Source organism: Polypterus senegalus, chromosome 2 (genome assembly GCF_016835505.1).
Source record: "Polypterus senegalus isolate Bchr_013 chromosome 2, ASM1683550v1, whole genome shotgun sequence".
In the NCBI taxonomy this organism is placed as follows: Eukaryota; Metazoa; Chordata; class Cladistia; order Polypteriformes; family Polypteridae; genus Polypterus; species Polypterus senegalus.
This window is the reverse complement of record NC_053155.1, coordinates 121,422,456-121,446,555: the sequence shown is the minus strand read 5'-3', so window position 1 is coordinate 121,446,555 and position 24,100 is coordinate 121,422,456. Positions and strand designations below refer to the sequence as shown.

The 24,100-nt window shown below is 36.8% G+C and overlaps 1 protein-coding gene across 2 annotated transcripts in view; it reads left to right on the top strand.

The window, feature by feature from the left end:
• The window catches only part of LOC120523294 (Down syndrome cell adhesion molecule homolog), a 668,946-nt gene that overhangs the window by 405,639 nt on the left and 239,207 nt on the right, over positions 1–24,100 (top strand). The window contains exons 6-9 of one of the 2 annotated variants that reach the window (XM_039744497.1): positions 3,745–4,020; positions 5,947–6,243; positions 18,056–18,331; positions 23,786–24,064. In XM_039744497.1, the coding sequence (XP_039600431.1) occupies positions 3,745–4,020; positions 5,947–6,243; positions 18,056–18,331; positions 23,786–24,064 (1,128 nt within the window). Of the gene's footprint in view, positions 1–3,744; positions 4,021–5,946; positions 6,244–18,055; positions 18,332–23,785; positions 24,065–24,100 lie in introns of those variants that run through there. The other variant, XM_039744498.1, reaches the window with a different exon arrangement.

The window sequence follows — 24,100 nt, the reverse complement described above, 5'->3', positions numbered from 1 at the left end:
TTTTAAAGGCTCTATGTTCAGAATCACCTTTTCTCTTGGCATCGTGTGGGCTAGCTTCGCAATAACTTGCAGCATCATAAGCTAGACTTGATTAACGCGTAAGTGTTCGCAAGGCAGCTGAAGCGCTGCATTATGGGATCTGTAGTTTATTGTGTTACCAGCGCTTCATATCCCCGGCCATTAATAACAATAATATATAAAATGATCTCGGGCCGGATATAATTACACGCCGGGCGGATGTGGCCTCGTGGCCTTGAGTTTGACACATATGGACTAAATAGAACTTGAAAAGATATATTTTTCAAATGTGATCGCGCAATTCAGATCGAGTTGACGCCACTACAGTACATCGAGCCCATGCTATTGTGGTTTTGCCTGCGTGCCTCAATAAGTTACCCTCCCTCGCTCTTACTTTTTTACCGTTCATCTAATGAATACACTGAGTATGGCTTTACCAAAACAATCATTGATCGCGAATAAAGTATCCATTATTCATAAAGCTTCAATTGGTGATCTGTCTTTCTGCTAACCGCATATTTTTCATACGCCTCAAACCAAGGGGATGCGAGGCTAAAATGAATCGGAAGCGCGTACATACTCAGTGCATCCCCTCTCGAATCGAACCTCGACGCCGGCGCTAGAGGCAAGCCTCTACTATTGCCACGGCGTGTGGTTTGTCTATTTGAGCGTAGCAGTGTAATTCGGTTTTGTTCAGCACTCTTTGGAACTGTTGCTTTTGTCTGCGACGCGCCAGTTCACGTGAGCCGCTGAATATGGTTTCATATGTCACTCGCTCGCTTCTAATTGTTTCGCTGCCTTCTTAATTATATAATGTATGTTTTCTTCAGCGGTTTTGGAGCTCGTCCTGGTTTTCTACGTACTGCGTGATTACGTGGGAGGCGCGATGATGTCACACGAACCTCCACCCCCCATGGCTTTCGAGCTCAACTCCATTACAGTATATTCAGAAAAATAGCTTCCAGTTATGACGATTACGCGTAGAATTTCGAAATAAAACCTGCCCAACTTTTGTAAGGAAGCTGTAAGGAATGAGCCTGCCAAATTTCAGCCTTCTACCTATACGGGAAGTTGGAGAATTAGTGATGAGTCAGTGAGTCAGTCAGTCAGTGAGGGCTTTGCCTTTTATTAGTATAGATTTACGTATGATTGTTGCTATTTGTGTTTGTAAAATAATTGTTTGATTGATTTTTCGACTACAGCTTTCTACATTAAGAAATTGTCTTTTTTATTTGAGTTACTTAAATTCTTTTTGGGCTATGAAAATCTGAAAAATGCCTACTGAAAAATGGCTACTAGGGATTTAGAAATTTTGCAAGGCATGCTGACTCTTATCACACACATGCATCTGAATCTGTCTGAAATACGACAAACAAAAAACCTCTGTGAAAATACTGAATATACTCCGGTTTAATTTCGCATCCATATTTTCTTCTGTATACACTTGCAAAAACCCTTTGCCTATGAAATCTAAACTAAGAAAATTTAAAAGACTTGTGACAGCTGGTAATAATTGTATTTTCCACTGTGACATAATGAACCATGAGCACCATCTGCAGAATAACGTTTCTAGTAACTTTAAAAGAAATAACAAAATTAACATATGATTTCATATATATATATATATATATATATATATATATATATATGTATACACATATATATCATTTTCATGCAGAATAAACGGAACGAAATTTGAGACATAACAGAAATCAATATCAAACAATGTGATAAGCATCCGTGAGGAAAAGAAAAATTTCATGTTACCTGTGTCACATAAACCACATGTCTGTTATCCAGTCACTTGCTCAGAATGTGTGAAAACAGATGCCTTTTACTAAAATATTCTTAAATAGTTACTTTTGGGAATAATCAGCATGGACATAAACAGGAGACTTAAAGATTCATGGGAGTAACATTTTAATGTCAAGATCCATGCCTCTCCCCACCATCCATTTATCAAGAGTTCTGTCTTCAATTAAAGTCCTTTCCGTGAGTATTTAGATTTCCTGATGTCCAAAGTCTAATATAAAGTGATTTGGTGTGAATGAGTATGGCTGCATGCATGAATGTGTCATACAATCATTTTAGAACCTCATTCAGAGCTGGATTCTGCTTCATGATGCATGCTGCTAAGTTTGGTTCTGACTTTTGCCATCCTTAATTGAATTAAATAGGCTCAAAAACAGAGATGGATGGATAGCTGAAGAAAAGCATGTCCCTTGTGTACAAGCCATATATTACAAGATTTTCTAACTTAAGGATGAGATAATAAGAGACCAGTACCTCATCTAAATCATTGTGTTCCCAAAGTGCCCCTTTCAGGAATAAGGCAGGATAGTTAATCCACTAGCTTCAGGTTGTGGATCCTTCAAACATTGTGAGGTACATTCTACAATACCTAAGAAGATGAATGTTCTTAATTAGGCATGAGTGAAAATTTTGCTGTTATCGAATTTTGCAATACAAAATATTATCAATATGAAATGTGGCCTTATATCATGCATTTTATGACATGATTGAAATGAAACACAAACACAAATAAAAACATCTTTCAACAGAAGCAGGGGATTTAAAAAAAATTAGATTTCAAAATTTGAAGTATAACATGACAAACTGAGTTAATTTTGGCAGAACTGTTGTTCATTGTAAAACTCTATGATAACAACAACAACATTTATTTATATAGCACATTTTCATACAAACAGTAGCTCAAAGTGCTTTACATAATAAAGAATAGAAAAATAAAAGACACAATAAGAAAATAAAATAAGTCAACATTAATTAACATAGAATAAGAGTAAGGTCCAATGGCCAGGGTGGACAGAAAAAACAAAAAAACTCCAGACGGCTGGAGAAAAAAATAAAATCTGTAGGGATTCCAGACCATTAGACTGCCCAGTGCCCTCTGGGCAATAGTGAATTGATAATGCATTGATAGTGAAAGTTGTCGGCACACAACGTAAACATCACTATAAGTTAGCTGGGACAGCAGGTTAAGTGTTTCACACACGCACACATCATATATTACAAGCTTTTTAATGAACTGTCCTCGGACATGTATGCTCATTTGAGAATTCCGTCTGCACCATCAAGGCTACCAAAGCCTTTCCCATTGCATCATACTTTCTGCCAATAATATTAGCCATTGGTAAAAAATACAGAAAAGTACTTAATTATATAGTATGTCTGATGCACCAAATTAACTGTCAGAGCTTTAACTAAGGTCCATTGTCTTACAAAATTTTCCAGGTTTTTGAAATTTTAAATGAATATATTTTACATATCTCGTTGGAGAAGTAACAGGATAGTTGCTTTGGAGGAAGCACTGCTGCCTTGTAACCACTGGAATGAGAACTTCTCAGATTGATTTCGCTTGTTTAAGTTTCCTACATGTAAGGATTTTTTGGTAAACATTTGTTCAATATTCTCTATGAAGGACTAGCATCCCGTCAATGGTGGTTTTTTCTTTTTTTTTTTTTTTGTATTTTTCTCTGTCAGGGTAAAATCAATACTTAATACAATGATGAATTCATAAAAGTATTGAAAGAGCTAGCTGAGAGAATTGAAAATTAATCTGCCTGAGGCAAAATGCACATTATCAGATATAAATACATGCATGCCTGTTTTGTAGTTTTCTGTGGCAGATGTTCAGCTCATATGTCTAGTTAATCTTTCACAATGATAACATATACATATGTTTGAATTACTCTGTTTGGTATTCAGAGCTTCTGAGAGCAGTGGTCAGCCCTCGAAAAGTGAAGGGAAGTGTGGGCAGCCAGGTGTCCTTGTCATGCAGCGTAACAGGATCTGATGACTATGAGCTATCTTGGTACCGAAATGGCGAGATCATCAACCCTGGGAGCAATATACGCATCCTTGGAAGGAATCGTGAGAACCTGATGGTGGAAGGAATGGCTAAGAGTGATGGAGGTGCATTCCAGTGCTTTGCCAGAAAAGGCAAAATGTCAGCTCAAGATTTTGTACAGGTCATTTTAGAAGGTAAAGTTCTATTTATTTTTTGTTTGTTTTTTTTAATTTTTATTTTTATTCTTTAGACCTTTGAAATGCATTTTAGAAAGGGAAAAGAAATCTCCTTTCTTGGTACTTGTTATTGCAATTCTAATATCCTGCCAGCATGCAGTGGTGTGTGAAAATCCTATTTAAACTAAACTCTGCTAAATTTTGTGCATAGAGGAATTCATGTGTTCCCACCAGTTTACATTTCAGTTTGTTCAGATTAATTAATAAGGTTTTGACACATTTAGTGGGTGTGCTACAATGTCTACAGGGTTTTTTTTTTTACGGTGGCAGGAGTGCCAACCCTGCCACCAACCCCTACATTTTCCCTGCAAGTTGTATGTATGTATGTATTTGTAGTTGGAGATCCACAATATTATTATATATGTATGTATATATCCTTTAACACTACTTTGTTGAAAAATGTATTGAATAAATAAAAATGATCGAATTCAATGTTCTGGCACAGACATGAGCTTTAGAAAAAAGTTCTACTTCTTTTTAATTGCATTTCTGCTTAAACAATTACACTTACTTTGTGCAAAGAAAACACATTAAAGCAGCAATAATATGTACTGCTCTTATGTGTGCTGATACCTAAGGGAAAGAATTATTTTATAAAATACTTTATCATAAAAACAATTAAAATTCTTTAACTGGAGAAGGCATGAGTTGTAGTACACATTTCAGGTTTAAATGAAGTTACAATCAAAATGAGTACATCTGGAGAGGCATGCTTTGACTTTGGAGAGCAGAAGAAGGTAATTGATTCTTGTGAAACCTGCTTACTAATGATGGCTGCAGAGCAGTCACAGTGTGGCATCTATTATTAGAATATTAGGAGAATGCTGACATTGCCTACCTGCACCCTGTTTCTGTGGCAACCATATCCTGTGGCCATGGATCTTTATAAAGGGAGTATTGATAATCTATAATGATGTAGAAAGTGTGCAAGTTATCAGAGAGCGACAGCAGGCAAGATTTCAAAGCTACTCAGGTCTCACTGGGAAAATAATGTCGGCTTTCATCTTCGAAAAAGCCTGTCACCAAAGGAGAAAAAAAGGAGAGGGCAGCCATGCACTGTGAGTGTGCCTGGCGATTTTATTTGTTATGTGTCAGTTTTCATTCAGGATGAAAAGCCAGCAGCTCTTTGTTTCACAAGCGATGACAGCAGCCAAACTCTGAATAGAAAGTTGAAAGAGGCTGTTGATTGTTTTGTTACTCCCAAAGTTGTTTCGTAAATCTGAACCAAATTCTTCTACAATGGGATGTTAAAAGCAGCAGGTGTTTTTGGAGGCCTCTTAAAGGTCAGGGACTGTCATCCTTCTTTACAACTCAAACATTTGCTGTCCTTGTTCTATATTCAAAGACATACAATTTAGTAGTGTGTCTAAGTAAAAATAGTGAAAATGCTCAAATAAGCTTTTAAATAACAATTTATTTTAAGGGAATGTACAGAAGAGTGATATTACTCCTCATAAAGAAGTTAAAAAGAGACATAAAAATGTAAATGTTTTTAAAACGTGCTTAGTTTGTTTGGTTTGTGTGCGCCCACACACAAAAAATATACATACAGCAGCATTCTTTACAAAATGGATAAAAACATAAGGAAAATGTAAAAACTCAAGGACAATGTGAAAACATTTTTTAATTGTTAATAAAGTACTTTTATATAGCAAGCAAAGACAAACGTTTTATCTGTTGTCAGTGTATAAATAGGACAAAACATTCTCCCAAGTGTATTTAAAGGAGTCTAATAAAGTAAGTCAAGTTAATTTTACTTTCATTACATTGTTGTTAATGATTTCATGTTACCTTAAATGGTTAAATTCTTTGCAATACTGTTTAATTACAATTCAATTTAAATGTTTTCTCTTTCTGTCTCTGTTTACCGTTGCCCATTTTCAGATGGAACTCCAAAGATCACCTCTGCTTTCAGTGAAAAAGTGGTCAGTCCCAATGAACTGGTATCTCTTATGTGCAATGTGAAAGGAACGCCTCTTCCTACCATCACATGGACATTGGATGATGACCCCATTGTAAAAGATGGCAACCATCGAATCAGCCAGATCATCACCTCAGAAGGGAATGTGCTGAGCTACCTAAACATCTCCAACACCCAAGTTCGTGATGGCGGGGTTTACCGATGTGCTGCAAACAACTCAGCTGGTGTCGTCACGTACCAGGCTCGAATAAACGTAAGAGGTGCTTGTCAAATCAGCTCCTCCAAAACACACACATAACTCATTCTTATTGTAATGTTCATGCATGCTTGAAGAAATCTCAAAAGAACTAACCTTTACTGAACTCATTTCAGGATAGCATAGTATTGTATTTATCTCTGTTGTCTGTCTTGTTCATGCATGTCAATATATTTGTGTGTCTTGTGTGTCTTTGTTTGTGTCTCTGTATGTAAGTATATGTATATGTACACAGAGACGAACAATTTGCATGTGTATCTGTATGGGTATAAGTATGTATATATGCTGTGTGTGTGTATATGTATGTATGTGTGTGTGTGTGTGTGTGTGTATGTGTGTGTGTGTGTGTGTGTGTGTATATATATATATATATAAATATATATATATATATATATATATATATATATATATATATATATATATATATGCACACAAAGTGGGACCCAAAAATGTCGAGAACTGTTTTCTGGAGCCTCGAGAGGCTTTATTTCCAGCATTTGCTGCTAGTTGCGTGTACTAGACTGCACTCTACATCATTTGTCCAAGCAACGTCCTTGAAGAGCTCAACCAATTGTGTGATGCAGTGCAGAGAAAATGACCCGGATTGTGGCGATCAGACAAGGGGCTTCCTTATCACGACAAGGCTCCCACTCACACAACATTGACTTTGTGTCAGTTTCTCACAAAAACAGGATGACAATGGTTTCCCACCCCCCTCCCCCACTCCTCTGACCTTGCACCGTGTGACTTTTTCTTATTTCCAAGAATGAAGAAGGACCTTAAAGGAAAGCATTTTCAGGATGTAGAGGACGTCAAGAAGCAAACGATGGAGGCATTGAAGACTATCACTTTACAAGAGTTCCAGAACAGTTTTGAACAATGCAGCAAGTGGTGGGACAAGTGTATTGCATCTCAGGGAGAGTATTTTGAGGATGATTCAATTTTAGAAATGTTGTGAGAAATATACGATTTGTCAGAAAAAAGTCTTGTTAATTTTGGGTCCCCTCCCTTGTGTTTGTGTGTGTGTGTATGTATGTATGTATGTATGATGTATGTATATATATATATATGTATATATATATATATATATATATATATATATATATATATATATATATATATGTATATATATATATATATGTATATATATATATATATATATATATATATATATATATATATATATGTATATATATATATATATGTATATATATATATATATGTATATATATATATATATATATATATATATATATGTATATATATATATATATATATATATATATATATATATATATATATATATATATATATATATATATAATACATTACAGAACATGTATATACCTGCATATACATTCTGAACATACAGTTAGGTCCATAAATATTTGGACAGAGACAACTTTTTTCTAATTTTGGTTCTGTACATTATCACAATGAATTTTAAATGAAACAGCTCAGATGCAGTTGAAGTGCAGACTTTAATTCAGTGGGTTGAACAAAAAGATTGCTTAAAAATGTGAGGCAACTAAAGCATTTTTTTAACACAATCGCTTTATTTCAGGGGCTCAAAAGTAATTGGACAAATTAAATAACAGGAAATAAAATGTTTATTTCTAATACTTGGTTGAAAACCCCTTGCCAGGCAACGACAGCCTGAAGTCTTGAACTCATGGACATCACCAGATGCTGGGTTTCCTCCTTTGTAATGCTCTGCCAGGCCTTTACTGCAGCGGCTTTCAGTTGCTATTTGTTTGTGGGCCTTTCTGTCCGAAGTTTAGTTTTCAACAAGTGAAACGCATGCTCAATTGGGTTAAGATCAGGTGACTGACTTGGCCATTCAAGAATTTTCCACTTCTTTGCTTTAATAAACTCCTGGGTTCCTTTGGCTGTATGTTTTGGGTCACTGTCCATCTGTATCATGAAACGCCGCCCAATCAATTTGACTGCATTTAGCTGAATTTGAGCAGACAGTATGTCTCTGAACACCTCAGAATTCATTCGGCTGCTTCTGTCCTGTGTCACATCATCAATAAACACTATTGTCCAGTGCCACTGGCAGCCATGCACACCCAAGCCATCACACTGCCTCCACCGTGTTTTACAGATGATGTGGTATGCTTTAGATAATGAGCTGTTCTACACCTTCTCCATACTTTTTTCTTGCCATCATTCTGGTAGAGGTTGATCTTGGTTTCATCTGTCCAAAGAATGTTTTTCCAGAACTGTGCTGGCCTTTTTAGATCTTCTTTAGCAAAGTCCAATCTAGCCTTTCTATTCTTGAGGCTTATGAGTGGCTTGCAATTTACAGTACACCCTCTGTATTTACTTTCATGCAGTCTTCTCTTTATGGTAGACTTGGATATCGATACGCCTACCCCCTGGAGAGTGTTGTTCACTTGGTTGGCTGTTGTGAAGGGGTTTCTCTTCACCATGGAAATTATTCTGCGATCATCCACCACTGTTGTCTTCTGTGGACGTCCAGGGGCCTCATGTATGAACGGTGTGTACACACAGAAATGTTGCGTAAAAACTTTTCCATGTTCAAATTGCAATGTATAAAACCTACATTTGGCGTAAAGCCACGCACTTTTCCAGGGTACCTCATACCTTGTCGTACGCAAGTTCTCCGCTTGGTTTTGCAGACTGGCGGCACCCAGCGTCAAAGCAGTGCAACTGTTCCTATGTGGTTACTCTTTATTTTCCTGACGCGGCTTTATAAATACACTGAAATTAATCTCATATTGTTTATTAGTTTAATGCATCTCATTGTAATTAACCAGTAACAATATAATGGTCCACGGAATGGTTCAAACTATTCCAAATACCATAGCTGCTTTAACGCTGTTACTCTCACTGCACCTTCTTCTTCTTTCAGCTGCTCCCATTAGGGGTGGCCACAGTGGATCATCTTTTTCCATATTACTCTCACTGCACCACTCGGAGTATTTATATCACTGTATCTGAACTACACTCACCTATTCACTCTTTCTCTTCTTTCCAGCTTCCCACTTCCTCTGAAATCTCAGATCTCTTTTGCAAATCCAAGTCATCTACTTGTCAGCTGGACCCCCTGCCTACAGTTTTGGTTAAAGCCTGCCTCCCCTCTCTAGTCCCTCTTATTTCTGCCATCATTCACTCTTCTCTTACTACTGGTATTATTCCCTCATCTTTCAAAACTGCTGCTATAACCCCAATATTAAAAAAACCTGGTTGTGATCCTACTAATTTCAATAATTTTCGCCCCATTTCTAACTTGCCCTTTATCTCCAAAATTCTTGAAAAAATAGTAGCTATCCAACTTCATACCCACTTGTCTCACAATAATCTATATGAGAAGTTCCAGTCTGGTTTTCGCCCCCTTCATAGTACAGGAACAGCACTTGTTAAAATTACTAATGACCTCCTTATGGCTGCTGATTCTGGTCTAATCACTATTCTCATCCTTCTTGATCTGAGTGCGGCCTTTGATACTATTTGTCATACCACTCTCCTTAATAGATTATCTTTGATTGGCATTACTCACACTCCACTTGATTGGTTTAGATCTTACCTTTCAGGCCACACTCAGTTCATACAGCTTAAAACTTTCACATCCCAACCCACCGCTGTTACTTCTGGTGTGCCCCAAGGCTCTGTCCTGGGGCCTCTTCTTTTTATTATTTACCTTCTTCCCCTTGGCAATATTTTTCGTAAATATAACATTAATTTTCACTGTTATGCTGATGACACCCAGCTCTACCTTGCTGGTAAACCCACCTCCTCTTTTCCACCACCCTCACTTATTGATTGCATTTCTGAAATTAAATCCTGGTTCTCTTCAAATTTTCTTAAATTAAACAGTGACAAAACTGAGGTTCTCCTCATTGGTTCAAAATCATCATTATCCAAAACCAATAATTTTTCTTTTATTATTGATAACTCTGTTGTTTCCCCATCATCTCAGGTCAAGAGTCTGGGTGTCATCCTCGACAGTACTCTATCTTTCCAATGTCACATTAATAACATCACCCGGTCTGCTTACTTCCACTTACGTAATATTAATCGCATTCGTCCCTCCCTCACTCCTCATACTACTGCCATTCTTGTTCATAGTCTTGTCACTCGGCTGGACTACTGCAATTCACTCCTCTTTGGTCTCCCTAATAAATCTCTTCATAAGCTTCAGTTAGTCCAGAATTCTGCAGCACGTATCATCACTGGAATCCCATCTTTTCACCATATTACTCCGGTCTTGCAGCAGCTTCATTGGCTCCCGATCAAGTTTCGTATTGATTTTAAGATTCTGCTACTAACTTTTAAGGCCATCCATAACCTCGCACCTCCATATCTGTCTGACCTTCTACATGTTGCCATTCCATCCCGTAACCTTAGATCCTCTTCCTCCACCCATCTGACCGTTCCTCCCTTCCGTCTAACCACCATGGGGAGCAGAGCTTTCAGCCGTTCTGCTCCCAAGCACTGGAACTCATTACCTGCGGATCTCCGAAATATAAAATCATATTCATCTTTCAAATGTAAACTTAAAACACATTTGTTTAAAATGGCTTTTTCTTCTTCCTCCTAATTATAGTGGTTTTGTTTGGTTTTAATTTTTAGATTTTCTGATGTTTTAAGTTGTTTATAATTGTGTTTTGTATTTATTTATTTGTTTGTTCGGTGTCCTTGAGTTCTCTGAAAGGCACCTTGTATAAATAAAAGGTATTATTATTATTATTATTATTATCTGAGTGGAGAATCGCAGCAGCAGCTGATCGGAAAGAGAATTATCGGTATACAGTATCAAGCACACGTTGTCTCAGCCACGGCAAAATGTTTCAAAACCTTTCCTGTACGGACCTCGTGGTTCAGAAACCGTTTCATCCCAAAAACTTTAAACGCACTTAATCAATTGCTCTTTGTAGAACTGTTTGTACTTATAAGTACAATCACCCCCAGTTATAATATTACACAACCTGAGCCAATTTATAAAGTGCGTATTTACATATGATGACGATATCATTTTTAAGATGCAATGCAGCCAAATGTGTTTATTATATTATACAGATAAAACTAACTTCATTTAAATAATCTATATTCTTCACTGGGACTGGCATGAAGCATAGAATAATTAAACATGTACTACGAAGATATTTCAATGTTCCTTAAACGTTTTGAAGAATCGGGGCTCTGAGCTTACAGATGGCTTAACGTCTATTACAGAGATGATTGCGTGGCGATCGGTTACTTGGAGAAAGAAAAGCAAGGACTGCAGGGGTGGCCACTCCAATATATATTGAATATAAAACAGAAAGAGAAAATAACGACACAGCTAAAAACGCAGCGGCAAATTTCGACAAAAGTTAAACTCTTGTGTCATGAGCACAAGGCGGCTATGCAGTGTCCACAACGGACGTGGCCATCCACCGTGCATAAGATACCATATTGACATTGGCGCGCGAAGGGCCACCGATTCTTTCTCTGCCCAGAAAGAATCACAAGCCACAAGGCTAGAGCCACCCATGAGTACTGCTGCAATAAATAATTTTTATTTTATTTTTATTCGAAGGTCACGCACAATCCACTGCGCTGTGAAATCCATGTTTAATAACATGCTTTAACTCCTGTCATCATGAAAATGATATCACATATACATCTTAGTATTTTAGTTATTCAGACAGCTGTAATATCATGAATGTAATGGATTCTGTGTCCAGTCGGAGGAAGAGAGCCGGTTTAAGAAGCAAGTAGTGATTCACACACATAGAAGATCACATACACAACAAAGCATTTAACGTGCTACTTTAATTACGATGTGATTTGAGAAACTGGTTAATTAAACGATTTAAAGATGAAGTATATAATGTTCTACTTTAATGACAAAATAAACTACATTATTAAAGTGGAAATTTTGAGATTGAAGTTGACATTTCGTGCTTTTTCCCCACTGTGTGCCTTTTTTTCCTCTGTACCCTGACAAGCTTTCATATAACACTCAGACACTGGGCTACAACTTGCATTTTCACGGCGACTTTAAAATCTGACAACTTCTTTTTTTATTTCCGGCACTGTGCGACTTTGTGAACGTGAGCTTTCAAGTTTCTCAAACACGCTGTCACTCGATCAACTTCCTTTTGTTGATTATACCACGGTTTAAATAAACAAATAGTATGTTTCTCCTTTGCCTCCACTTGGTATTCACTGAAATTCTTCTATTTTCTCCTGTGCTTTTCCCATTGTCTTTTCACAGAAGGCTGAGCTAAAGGGCGATTTTTGATTTGCATATTCAAAGAGGAGTAGGCGCGTGCACGAGCATAACTTTTTATGCTGACTGAAATTTATGGAGCGGAAGAACGCAGAAATTGGAGTGCGCACAGATTCCTGCATCTGGATTCTTCTGTGCGTACGCACATTTTGGCTTTTGTGCTTATGTCATGTTATAGTGCGTATTCTACGCATGGCGTTATACATGAGGCCCCAGGTCTTTTTGCATTGCTGAGTTCACCAGTGCTTGCTTTCTTTCTCAGGATGTACCAAACTGTAGATTTTGCTACTCATAATATTGTAGCAATTTCTCGGGTGGGTTTTTTCTGTTTTTGCAGCTTAAGGATGGCTTCTTTTACCTGCTTGAAAAGCTCCTTTGACTTCATGTTGTCTGTTCACAGCAAAATCTTCCACATGCAAGCACCACACCTCAAATTAACTCCAGGCCTTTTATCTGCTTAATTGATAATGACATAATGACGGACTTGCCCACACCTGCCCATGAAATAGCCTTTGAGTCAATTGTCCAATTACTTTTCAGCCCCTGAAGTGAAGGGATTGTGTTTAAAAAATGTTTTAGTTGCCTCACATTTTTAGGAAATGATTTTGTTCAACCCACTGAATTAAAGCTGAAAGTCTGCCCTTCAGCTGCATCTGAGTTGTTTCATTTAAAATTCATTGTGATAATGTACAGAACCAAAATTACAAAAAAGTTCTCTGTCCAAATATTTATGGACCTAACTGTATATGTACTGTATAAATGTGCATGTTTGATATATACAAACTCTGAATATAGTCTACTGTCATCATAATGGGTGTTGGTGTGTGTTTGTTTGTGTGTGTGTGTGTTTGATACATGCTTATTCATAAACCCATGTTCAATTGTCATTTTATTGCATTTATTCTCATAATAAATAAAAAAATAATTAGGATTCAATAGTAAAAAATATCTTGTAACTGCACTGTGTTCCACCAACCATAATTGAAAATCATTCTAAAATATTGTAAGATCGTCAGTAAAAATTAATTACATTTTTTTATTTATTTTATTTTTTAGCACATTTTTGTGTTTAGTATGCCCTTTGAAAGTTTTTTTTTTCCATATAGTATTAATCAATGATCCTATATATATTATTAGAGCAAATCTAAATCAGTTATTTTCATTTTGGATTATTGTAGTTTCATTTAACTTTCAGTGAAAATATTATTTCTACCTCATTATTTATATTTGTATCTTTGTCCCAGTACATTCATATATGTTTATAGTCTCATCTTGTCATTATCTTTACAGTTTTTCTTTTTCTATACAATCTAGTGAAGTTAAATGTAATTTGAAAAAAAAAATCAAAATAGAAGATTTAGTATCTATTTGTAGCATTGTTTGTGCCATATATCCAAATTTTAACTGAAGATGCTGTGATTTAAATGGGAAGAATATGTTGCCTTAAAATATATGTTAGCCATGGTTTCTTTTTTAATATATAAAAGAGGTCATGAATGAAGTTCTGTAAATAATGGACTATTTTAAGTCATTGCCTACACTTGTATGAGGCATGGTTGGACAGTGGCTCTGTTTGAGCCTCCTTGCTGGAGGGGACAGAATTTAACCCTCACAAGGTCTTCAGATGCTGACTTAATACTGTACCTTCCAGTTCTTCTTTTTTTTTTCTTTTTTTTTTTTGACCAAACACTGACAGTACCTCTTAGGTAACCTGGACATCAGATTTTTCACTCCAAATATATATTTATACTGATCGATCATCTTACCCTGTAGTTTTAGGGTAGATGATATTTAGGATGTCATTATAGGATGTAAGTAAGCAGTATTCTAAATAGAGAGTATGTTCCACTAAGGTAGATAGATAGATAGGACTTTATTTGTCTCAAGGGGAAATTTAGTTTTTAGAGAAGTTAAAGTAATACAGCAATATGGTGGTTCCAAATTGACCTGAAGGTTTAAAAATATGGAACAGCTATAACATGACATTTGGAAATTATTTTGCTCTTTGTAAGTCAGGGTGCCACTTTGCTAAAAGTATTAATAATTCTGAGCTGAAAAGATTACATTTAGGATGTTTTTATGGGTTGTGAAGAAATAATCTGTCTTAAATACAGTGGAAAATCTGCTAAAGGAAATGGTGGGGCAATACTGACCTGCAACTCATGGTAAAGTAAACATTTTTCAGAAACTGTACAAATAATGGGATGTTTAAGCTTTTTAGGTTTTTTTTTTATTTATTAATTTTGGGAAATGTTGTAAAAGTCTCAAAAGTTTAATTCAGATGCAAATATGAGGTGATTTTACTTATTTCAAAAACAAAACCAGGTCATATATAGGCCTGAAGATGTTGTAATTGTTAACATTGTGTGTGTGTTTGCAGTTTTCATTTTTTTCATGTTGTCAATGGATTTTTTTTACTGGTGCTTTGGCACCAAAAATGTGCACTTTAGATGAATTCAAGACTGTAAATCAGTCCAATGTGTATGCAATAATTTGACTGGTATCCCATTCAGGGTTTATTCATCCCTTGTGCTTTTTGCTTCAAGGATAAGCTCTGGCTTTTTGCAACCCTAGAAAGGAAAAAGCATTATTAGAAAATTAATTGATTAATATCACAAAATTCTCATTTGCCTATTTTTTGTAATTTCTCATTTACTTGTTTATTTTTAAGTTTTATTTTATTATGCCCATTGATTAGATACAGTTCCTATACTGCATATACTTTATTATAATAATACATCTTCCATATGTATTCTATGTAAGACGAAGAAGGAAGCTGTGTCAAACTTGACTATAAAAATGTCTCTCAGTAAACTTTAAAATAATGAAAGTGAAAGAATATGTAGGTGTGATAAGGACAGCAGACTGTGCCTTGTTTTTTCTACCTGGCGATTCTGATGAAAATCCATGGCCAAAACATCAATTCAAACATTTTTTCAGTTGTTAAAGCTGATAAGCTATCGACGAAGGTGCATTATGATCATGCACAGTCTATTCATCTGCTTAAATCTCTGTTATCTTCCTACATGTATGAGGTTGGAAACGCTTCTCTGGTCTTTCTCTAGTGCTGTTATATCTTTTTTTAATATAATGACTAAAACTGCACACTGCATTTCAGATAAGTCCTCACAAGTAGCTTATATAGCTTAAGTATAGCCTCCCTTGATTTTCACTCTGTTTATTATGGACTGTATGCCAACACCCAATTAGCCACCTTAATCACTTCTGTAGCCTGAGTAGTTGTCGATGGTGAAAAATCCATTGCAACCCCTGAGTCCTCGTCCTTCTCATAAGGTGTATATACAAAAACAACATTTTTCCTTTATCCGCAGTACTTAAAATTTATTTATATTAAATTTCATTAGTCACAAATTTGGCCAAATCTGAATTATGCCTGCCTAGGTCCATCAGCTGATAGGTTATCTGCCATTCCACTAAGATTATTTTCACTTGTAAATATAACCAGCTTCATATATAAACTATTGATGTTGATGAAAATATTAATATATCAGAAAGAGAAGCAGTCCCAGCACTGAGAGACACCACGTCACCTAATTTGGAAAATGTTTCTTATGCTATAATTTTTTTGCTTCCAGTGTTTAAGCTCAGTGTTAGTGTGTAAGAGAGCAAATATGCAGCATTATTCATAATGACACTCAGTTTTGTTTTAATTCTCTCCTTTGCTACTTCCTCCAGTGAGTCCAGAGTGCATCCCACAACTGAGCCTGCTTTTTTTAATTAGCTTGTCGATTTGGTAGGCCTCTCTCAAAGTGAAAGCCCTGTACACCATAGTGTAGAAAATCGCACTGGCCATCAGAGAGTTGTAGAAGATATGAAGTATGTCACTACCCACATTAAAGGGACACAGTCTTCTAAGAAAAAAGACCTTCTCTGCCCATTCTTTTATAGTTCCAACCTGTCATTGATGTGGACCCCCAAATACTTGTAGAAGTGGACCACCTCTACATCTACTCCAAGTACAATAAATGGATATAGCGGCTCTTTGATGTGGTAGAAGTCAATACCAAGTTCCTTGGTTTTGCTGGTTTTGTTCTCTTTGCGCCAAAGTTCAAAGTTCTTCACCTGACTCCTATAGTCTGTCTTATCCCCCTTATTAAAGAGATGTTTAAAGATTAGCCTCCCAAAAGTTGTTCTATTACATTAAATTTATATATGCAATTAGTTAGTCTTTCTTGACTCATTCACTGCATTGTTTTTTAATTGTGAATAAGGTTTTACTTTTTGATGGATTCTGCCAATTAAAAGTGTTCATGTATTAGCACTATACAAGGACATTTTTCCAACATTTGTTTCAAAATCTGATATGGCCCAGAAATGGAGGTAATTGCCAGGATTCCCACAAAACAATGATATTCTAGTATTTGGGTTATAATCATTTAATGCTGCAATTCTTTTATTATAAAGTATTACATTTCAATTCTGCAAAATAGTATAATTTATTATTCCTTTTTATCAGAAGCTGAAGTCTTATCCCATCATAACCACTAATATGTGTGTGTAACACTTACACCTACAGTACACATATAAAAGCCAGTGCAATAACATGTGCAAACACCAGCATATGAGCAACAAACATTTATACACCCTTAAAAACTGATACAGTGCATTTGTTATGTAGAATTCAGTGTTGTAAATATGTAAATATATTTTGCGTTCTTGCAAACTGCTTACAAATAGTATGCTGAAGCTGGCTGAATTGAGCATTTTCAGATGAGTTTTCTTCCTCACTTTCTCTTTAATTACATCAGTTGATGTACTCTAAAATTGGAAATAAAGTCAGCCTTCAGACATTACTATTGACTGGAGTTGTAGAAGAACCCCTAGTTAGTAGTGTGGTGAAGTACTGCTTTTAATATGATATTATTTGTAAATTGCCTATTTCACATTGAGGTCTTTCTGTAATACTGTGAAAATTAAAATACACTCAATCACATGACTTAAACATGGCAGAGTATTTCTTGTAGGGATGTCTCCAGCAGTGTTAATGTACGCAGTATACGATCTATAAGAATTTAGAATCAATTTCTTTTCTACTTCTTTCACTTCTGCTTGTTGCAGAGACTCCTATACCTATGCATGATGCAAAACCTGCAGGAGGAAAAAATAGTAAAATAAAAAAAAAAAAGTTAAGAAAATGAATATCTCCTACATAGAGTGAAGAATTTTAGTAGGCCAAAACATTGAGAAAGTGCAAGTGGGGCTTTGGTAAGTAAGTTTAGGGAGGGTGAAAAATCTTTTTTTTAAACTGTGGTTGAAAGTTCCTAATAGTGGCAGGTTGTAAAACATTGGCCATTCATTCTTCTTTTCTAATTGGCAAATCTTAGGCAAATATTCACTTACTCCACATTTACCAACATTTTCCTAAAAATTATTTTTTTGGAAGTTTTATTTTTTATTTTTCAAACACCTGGTCATCTCCATTTCATGGCACAAATCTCTTAAATAAAACTATTTAAATTGTTCTTAAGAATATGAAAATGACTATCTTTTTGTGATTTAATGTGATAAGCCTAATTGTTTTAAAGAGTTGTCTGGTTTTGTCTTTGTTTAGGTCCTGCAAGTATACGACCGATGAAGAATATTACTGCAATCGCTGGGAGGGACACCTTCATCCACTGCCGTGTAATTGGCTACCCCTATTACTCTATCAAGTGGTATAAGAATTCAAATCTTATACCATTCAATCACCGTCAGCGTGCCTTTGAGAATAATGGCACTCTTATGCTTTCTGATGTGCAGAAGGAAATTGATGAAGGAGAATACACATGCAGTGTCCTCCTTCAACCACAGCTCTTAATTAGCCAGAGCGTACATGTTACTGTTAAAGGTATGTTTCCAAAAAGGAATTCCCCTGCCTTGCATTGGAGTATAAAGGTTAATAGTGCTATTTACTGTTGTTAACAGTCAAAGCATTCCAGAATTTTTGTTAAGCAAGCAAATAAATTGTTTCCTAACTTGTACCAAAGTGTTATACCAGTGTTAGATTTAAGTGATACTTGTATTTTTGCCATATCTTTAGATACCAAACTTTGTCATTTTCCTTTCAGTTCAGTTTTTCTGTGAAGTTTGCTTACTTAATTGATCTGAATACCGACAATGAATGACAAGCATAGGGAACACTAGAGTAAGCAATACTAACCGCTGAAGGGCAGCTATTTTAGTGTTAGTGCTTTCATTAGTAAATAATGACATAAGTAATCAGAAAATGAAAAAGAACAAAATACTATAAAGCAAAAAATAATTTTTATGCATCTAAATTGCTGCTTCATTCAGCAAAGGTTTAGTATAACCAGTTTGCAATTTCAGGATTCATATTATGACCTGCAGGCAGTGCACCAACCACCCAAACCTGACACAGACAGACACCAGGCAGAAGTTTCAGCACCACACAACACAACAAAGTAAACAGTTCTTTCTTTCTTTCTTTCTTTCTTTCTTTCGACTGTAGCTCCTGGAATCACTAGTCACTAATGCCTGACATAGTAGGGCTCTGCTGCCTCCGCAGCACCCACAGAAGCCAACTCCAGATTCCAGTGTTTTCTGCAGGATTCTGTAGTGCTGCAGCAACCCAGGGGTGCTGCCCTCTAGTGTCCTGGAAGATATAATTCCCTGACCACGCGCTCTCTCTCTCTGTCCTTTCATAATATTGGTGTCCTGGCAGGATTCCTGGCCATCCATGTCAATATAAAAACGCAACATGGAAAAAAAGAGTTTGCTTAATTAATTTGGAATCCAATTAAAGAAGAAAGTCTTCTGAACCCACAAGGAAACCTCCAGGACTGAGCTTTACGTCCATTTATCTATAAAATCCTTTTCGTGTTATGTGTGCTGTCTGACTGTGGATAGCAATTAACTCATTAAAATCTCCTGTCTTTTTCAAAAGTACTTTTCAGCTCCAAACCCGGTCCTCTTGTATTTTAGTTGCACCTACTTTTATATTCTGTGTGTCATATTTTACAGTTATTCAAGACTTGGATTTTTATTGGACTGTAGTAAGCATTTATGTGTATAACAACCGTTTTAGCAGAAGCAGCCGCTCCCATTTATGATTCTGTGTCATTTGCACCTGTGTGTCAGCACTTCTTGTCACATCTTGTCATTCATGGTCAGTATTTGAATGTGGATATTGGAGCAAATTCCACAGAAAAAGGTGAATTAAAAAAATTTGAAAAAAGAAAATGAATCATTTGAGGGCATGGCAAGAAATACATATTTCTTTTATACATTAGTGCACATTTTCAAATGTAAAATATGAGAAGAAAAAACACCAAATAATTAAGCAATTAAAACAAGTTCAAGTGGGACTGACTCCATGAAACTGATTAGAATCAAAAGCCACAGACATATACTTTAGGTTGCAACATAGTAACTGAACTAGGGTAATAAGTGAAAGGGTTAGAAGTAAATGGGTTGTAAATGGGGAGAATGCCAACCAGTATCAGTATAGAGTTGTACTCAATGCTACAACAGTTGTCATATTCTAGTACTAACACAGTATATACTGTAATAAATACATTTGAATTTACATTGACTGTTTTGTTCTACTTCTTTCCCTCATAAATCATTTTGTCATTAAAGAAATATTAGTCTACAGCAAGTGTGAACCCCCAGAGGGCACACAGCTCCCCAAACACCCAGCACGACAGACACAAGAGCAGCAACACACACACTTATTTAGATGGGGAAATGCTTCCCCAATCACTCCCCTCAGCAGCACAGTACAGAAGCACAATATACAATGTAACACTTTTTTCTCTCTTCTTTGTCTGTTGTTCCACCTCCGCTGTTTTACAGGCAAGCTTTGTCCATCTTCCTCTGGACTCTGTCTCTCTCTGCGAGACAGCCGGCTCGTTTTTAAGCATTCCAGGTGGCTTGCTAGGGAGGTCTGGAATTACTCCGAGGTGTGATGGAATTCCAAATTAGGGTTCTTCAGGTCCCACAGCTCCCCCTGGTGGCATCCATGGAAACCCAACAGTGTTTAATCGACATATAGTAATTTCCATACATCCCTGTGGGAATCCGAGGCACCATTGCGACCCAGGGAAAAAACAGCAAAAACTGGTCACTAATTAAGAAAAGAGTTAGAATGAAAACTTGCAGCCACAGTAGCTCTCCAGGACTGGAGCTGGAGACCCCTGCAATAGACATATCCTATTTGTGCAAGTGCCTATGTAGCTATTTTGTCCTGTGTCCTGGTTTCTGTTTTATGTTAGTTTTTAGCAGGATAGGTTGGGACGAGAAAGTTATTAAAAGCATCAGTGAATGTCAAAAAAGCCTGTCCAACCACAGTTATTTCTGAGTATGACCAAATGTAATTTGAATAAATTATTATTATCTATACTAATAAAAGGCAAAGCCCTCACTCACGGAGTGACTCACTCACTCACTGACTCACTCATCACTAATTCTCCAACTTCTCGTATATTCCTTACAACTTACTTACAAAACTTTAGTAGGTTTCATTTTGAAATTCTACACGTAACGGTCGACAACGTCCGCCATGTTGAACTTTCTTATTTATGGCCCCATCTTCACGAAATTTGGTAGGCGGCTTCCCTGCGCTAACAGAAACCGATGTACATACTTATTTCGATGGTATGACGCCACTGTCGACCACTATTTTGAACTTTCCAACGTCACTAATTTTTTAACTTCCCGTGTAGGTAGAAGGCTGAAATTTGGCAGGCTCATTCCTTACAGCTTACTTACAAAAGTTAAGCGGGTTTCATTTTGAAATTCTATAGGTAACGATCATAACGGTCAACAACGTCCGCCATGTTGAACTTTCTTGTTTATGGCCTCATGTTCACGAAATTTGGTAGGCGGCTTCCCTGCGCTAACCAAAACCAATGTACGTACTTATTTCAGTGGATGATGCCACTGTCAGCCGCCATATTTAACTTTTCAACGGTCTTTGTTACTTATGGGCCCATCTTCAAGAAATTTGGTACGCGGGTTCCCAACGCTAACTGAATCCTACTTACGCATTATATATATCGTCCATAGCCTGCAGCTCGGTCACCGTGTGAGGTGGCGTTGGGTCCCCCATCCCAACGCCTCCCACGTTGTTGGCTGCCTGCCTATATAAGGCCTTCCGTCACTCCGGTCTCTATATTCCCTTCCTTGCTTCACCACGGGATTCACGTCTCCCTGCTGAAAACTACAGCCTTTTTATTTAATCCACGGCTTCTCCGCTGTTTTATTGTTTGTTTATTACGATTATTGTTATTGTGTAGGTATTTTAGACTTACTTTACATTGTTCAGGCACCTATTTCCTTTATCATTCCAACCGTACCCCCATTAACATGTCTATCGAGGTGATCACCATCGATCAAAGAACTGTCACTTACCGAGTGCTTTCCATGCCTGGAGATGGCACCTGCCTTTTCCTTTCTCTGTGTTACATATTGCAAGGCCATATCAGGCTCACTCTTGATATCCGGAGGAACATTGTGTCTTATGTATTATTAAATGACTGGGACAGGTTCAAGGTGTTGACTGATGACGGTACAGGAGATAATTATACTGCACAGGAGCACTATAAGAGTGAAATGCTTAAGCCCTTCACCTATGGTTCTGCATGCGAGTTGATAGTTGCCGCTGAATTGTTCGGTTGTTGCTTTCAAGTGTACCGAAATGGCCAAATATTTTACACCTTTGGAGAACCGCCAATGCCTCTTAAACATCTTAGATTCACAGGTAATGATTTCAGTAGTGGACACTTTGATGTTTATGAATGTTTAAACTCTTAAAAGCTGGATGTGAAGTTATCGATGAAACCGGTTGTACGCTTACAACACTTGACAGATGCTGAATGTCACTTCAACACAAGTCCTACAACAACAACAACATTTATTTATATAGCACATTTTCATACAAAAAGTAGTTCAAACTGCTTTACATAATGAAGAATAGAAAAATAAAAGACACAGTAAGAAAATAAAATAAGTCAACATTAATTAACATAGAATAAGAGTAAGGTCCAATGGCCAGGGAATATATACTGTATATTATATATTGGGGTTATTCCTTACAGCTTACTTACAAAAGTTAAGCAGGTTTCATTTCGAAATTCTACACGTAACGGTTATAGCGGTCGACAATGTCTGCCATGTTGAACTTTCTTATTTATGGCCCCATCTTCACGAAATTTGGTAGGCGGCTTCCCTGCACTAACCAAAACCGATGTATATACTTATTTTTCGGTGGTATGACACCAATGTCGGCCGCCATATTGAATTTTCCAAACGTCACTAATTCTCCAACATCCCGTATAGGTAGAAGGCTGAAATTTGGCAGGCTCATTCCTTACAGCTTACTTACAAAATTTAGGCAGGATTCATTTCGAAATTCTACGTGTAACGGTCATAAATGGAACCTACTTATGTACATATATACAGCCATAGTCTGCAGCTCGGTCACCGTGTGAGGCGGAGTTGCGTCCTTCATCGTCACGCCTCCCATCTAATTGAGTGCCTGCCCATATAAGGCCGTCCATCAGCATTACACAATTGAGAAGGCAGCAAAAGAATATGAAGCGAGTGACGCATACAAGCATATTCATAAGTGCAGCTACTGTGGAAACAAAGCACGGTGTAAACCTTAAGTTTAAATTAAGTTCATAGACAGGCTGCTGCTGGCGTTTGTCATTCCTACGACGAATACGATATTCGCAAGATACAAGTTTAATGAGAAGACACAGGGTATAAATGAGACTTTTGGTCACTTTGTAACGGAGTTAAAATTGCTGGTGAAGGACTGTGTTTATGCAAACGAAGATGAGATGGTCAGGGATAGAATAGTGTTTGGCACAAACTCAGCAAAAGTGTGAGAGAAACTTTTAAGTTAAACACGGAATATAACTTGAACACAGCACATCCTCCAAATATGAACCTGATTGAAAGAAATAATGATAATCCAATCCTTGATGACAGCAACACTCATAACAGTCACAAAACAATTACATTGACAATCATGTTACGTTATTTTTAAAATGTTTTCTTTTTCACAACTTCTTTAACACACTACTTCTCCGCTGCGAAGCGCGGGTATTTTGCTAGTTTATTAATAAAACTGAAGTCTCAGTTACTATCAAAATGGTTGCCTATTTTGTACACTATTATGGTGATTTACAGAATATAACAAATGAAGTGGTAACTGCAGCACCACTAAAAATTGTTAACATGCTTTATAGTTGATGGCGGATAATGTAACATTCTATTTTGAAATTAACAGTTCTTATTCAGTTTTCATCTCTCACTCTTTCTCTCTCCCCTTCAGTTCCTCCATTCATCCAACCCTTTGAGATCCAGAGATTTTCAATTGGCCAGCGTGTATTTATACCATGTGTAGTTGTCTCAGGGGATCTGCCAATCACCATTACGTGGCAAAAGGATGGACGGCCAATGCCAGCCAGTTTAGGTGTTAGCATTGACAACCTTGACTTCACTAGCTCCTTACGAATATCCAATCTCTCCTTGATACACAATGGAAATTACACCTGCATTGCCAGGAATGATGCTGCAGCAGTTGAACATCAAAGTCAGTTAATTGTTAGAGGTAAGTAAGCAGTTAAGTAAAACATAGGGGAGACAG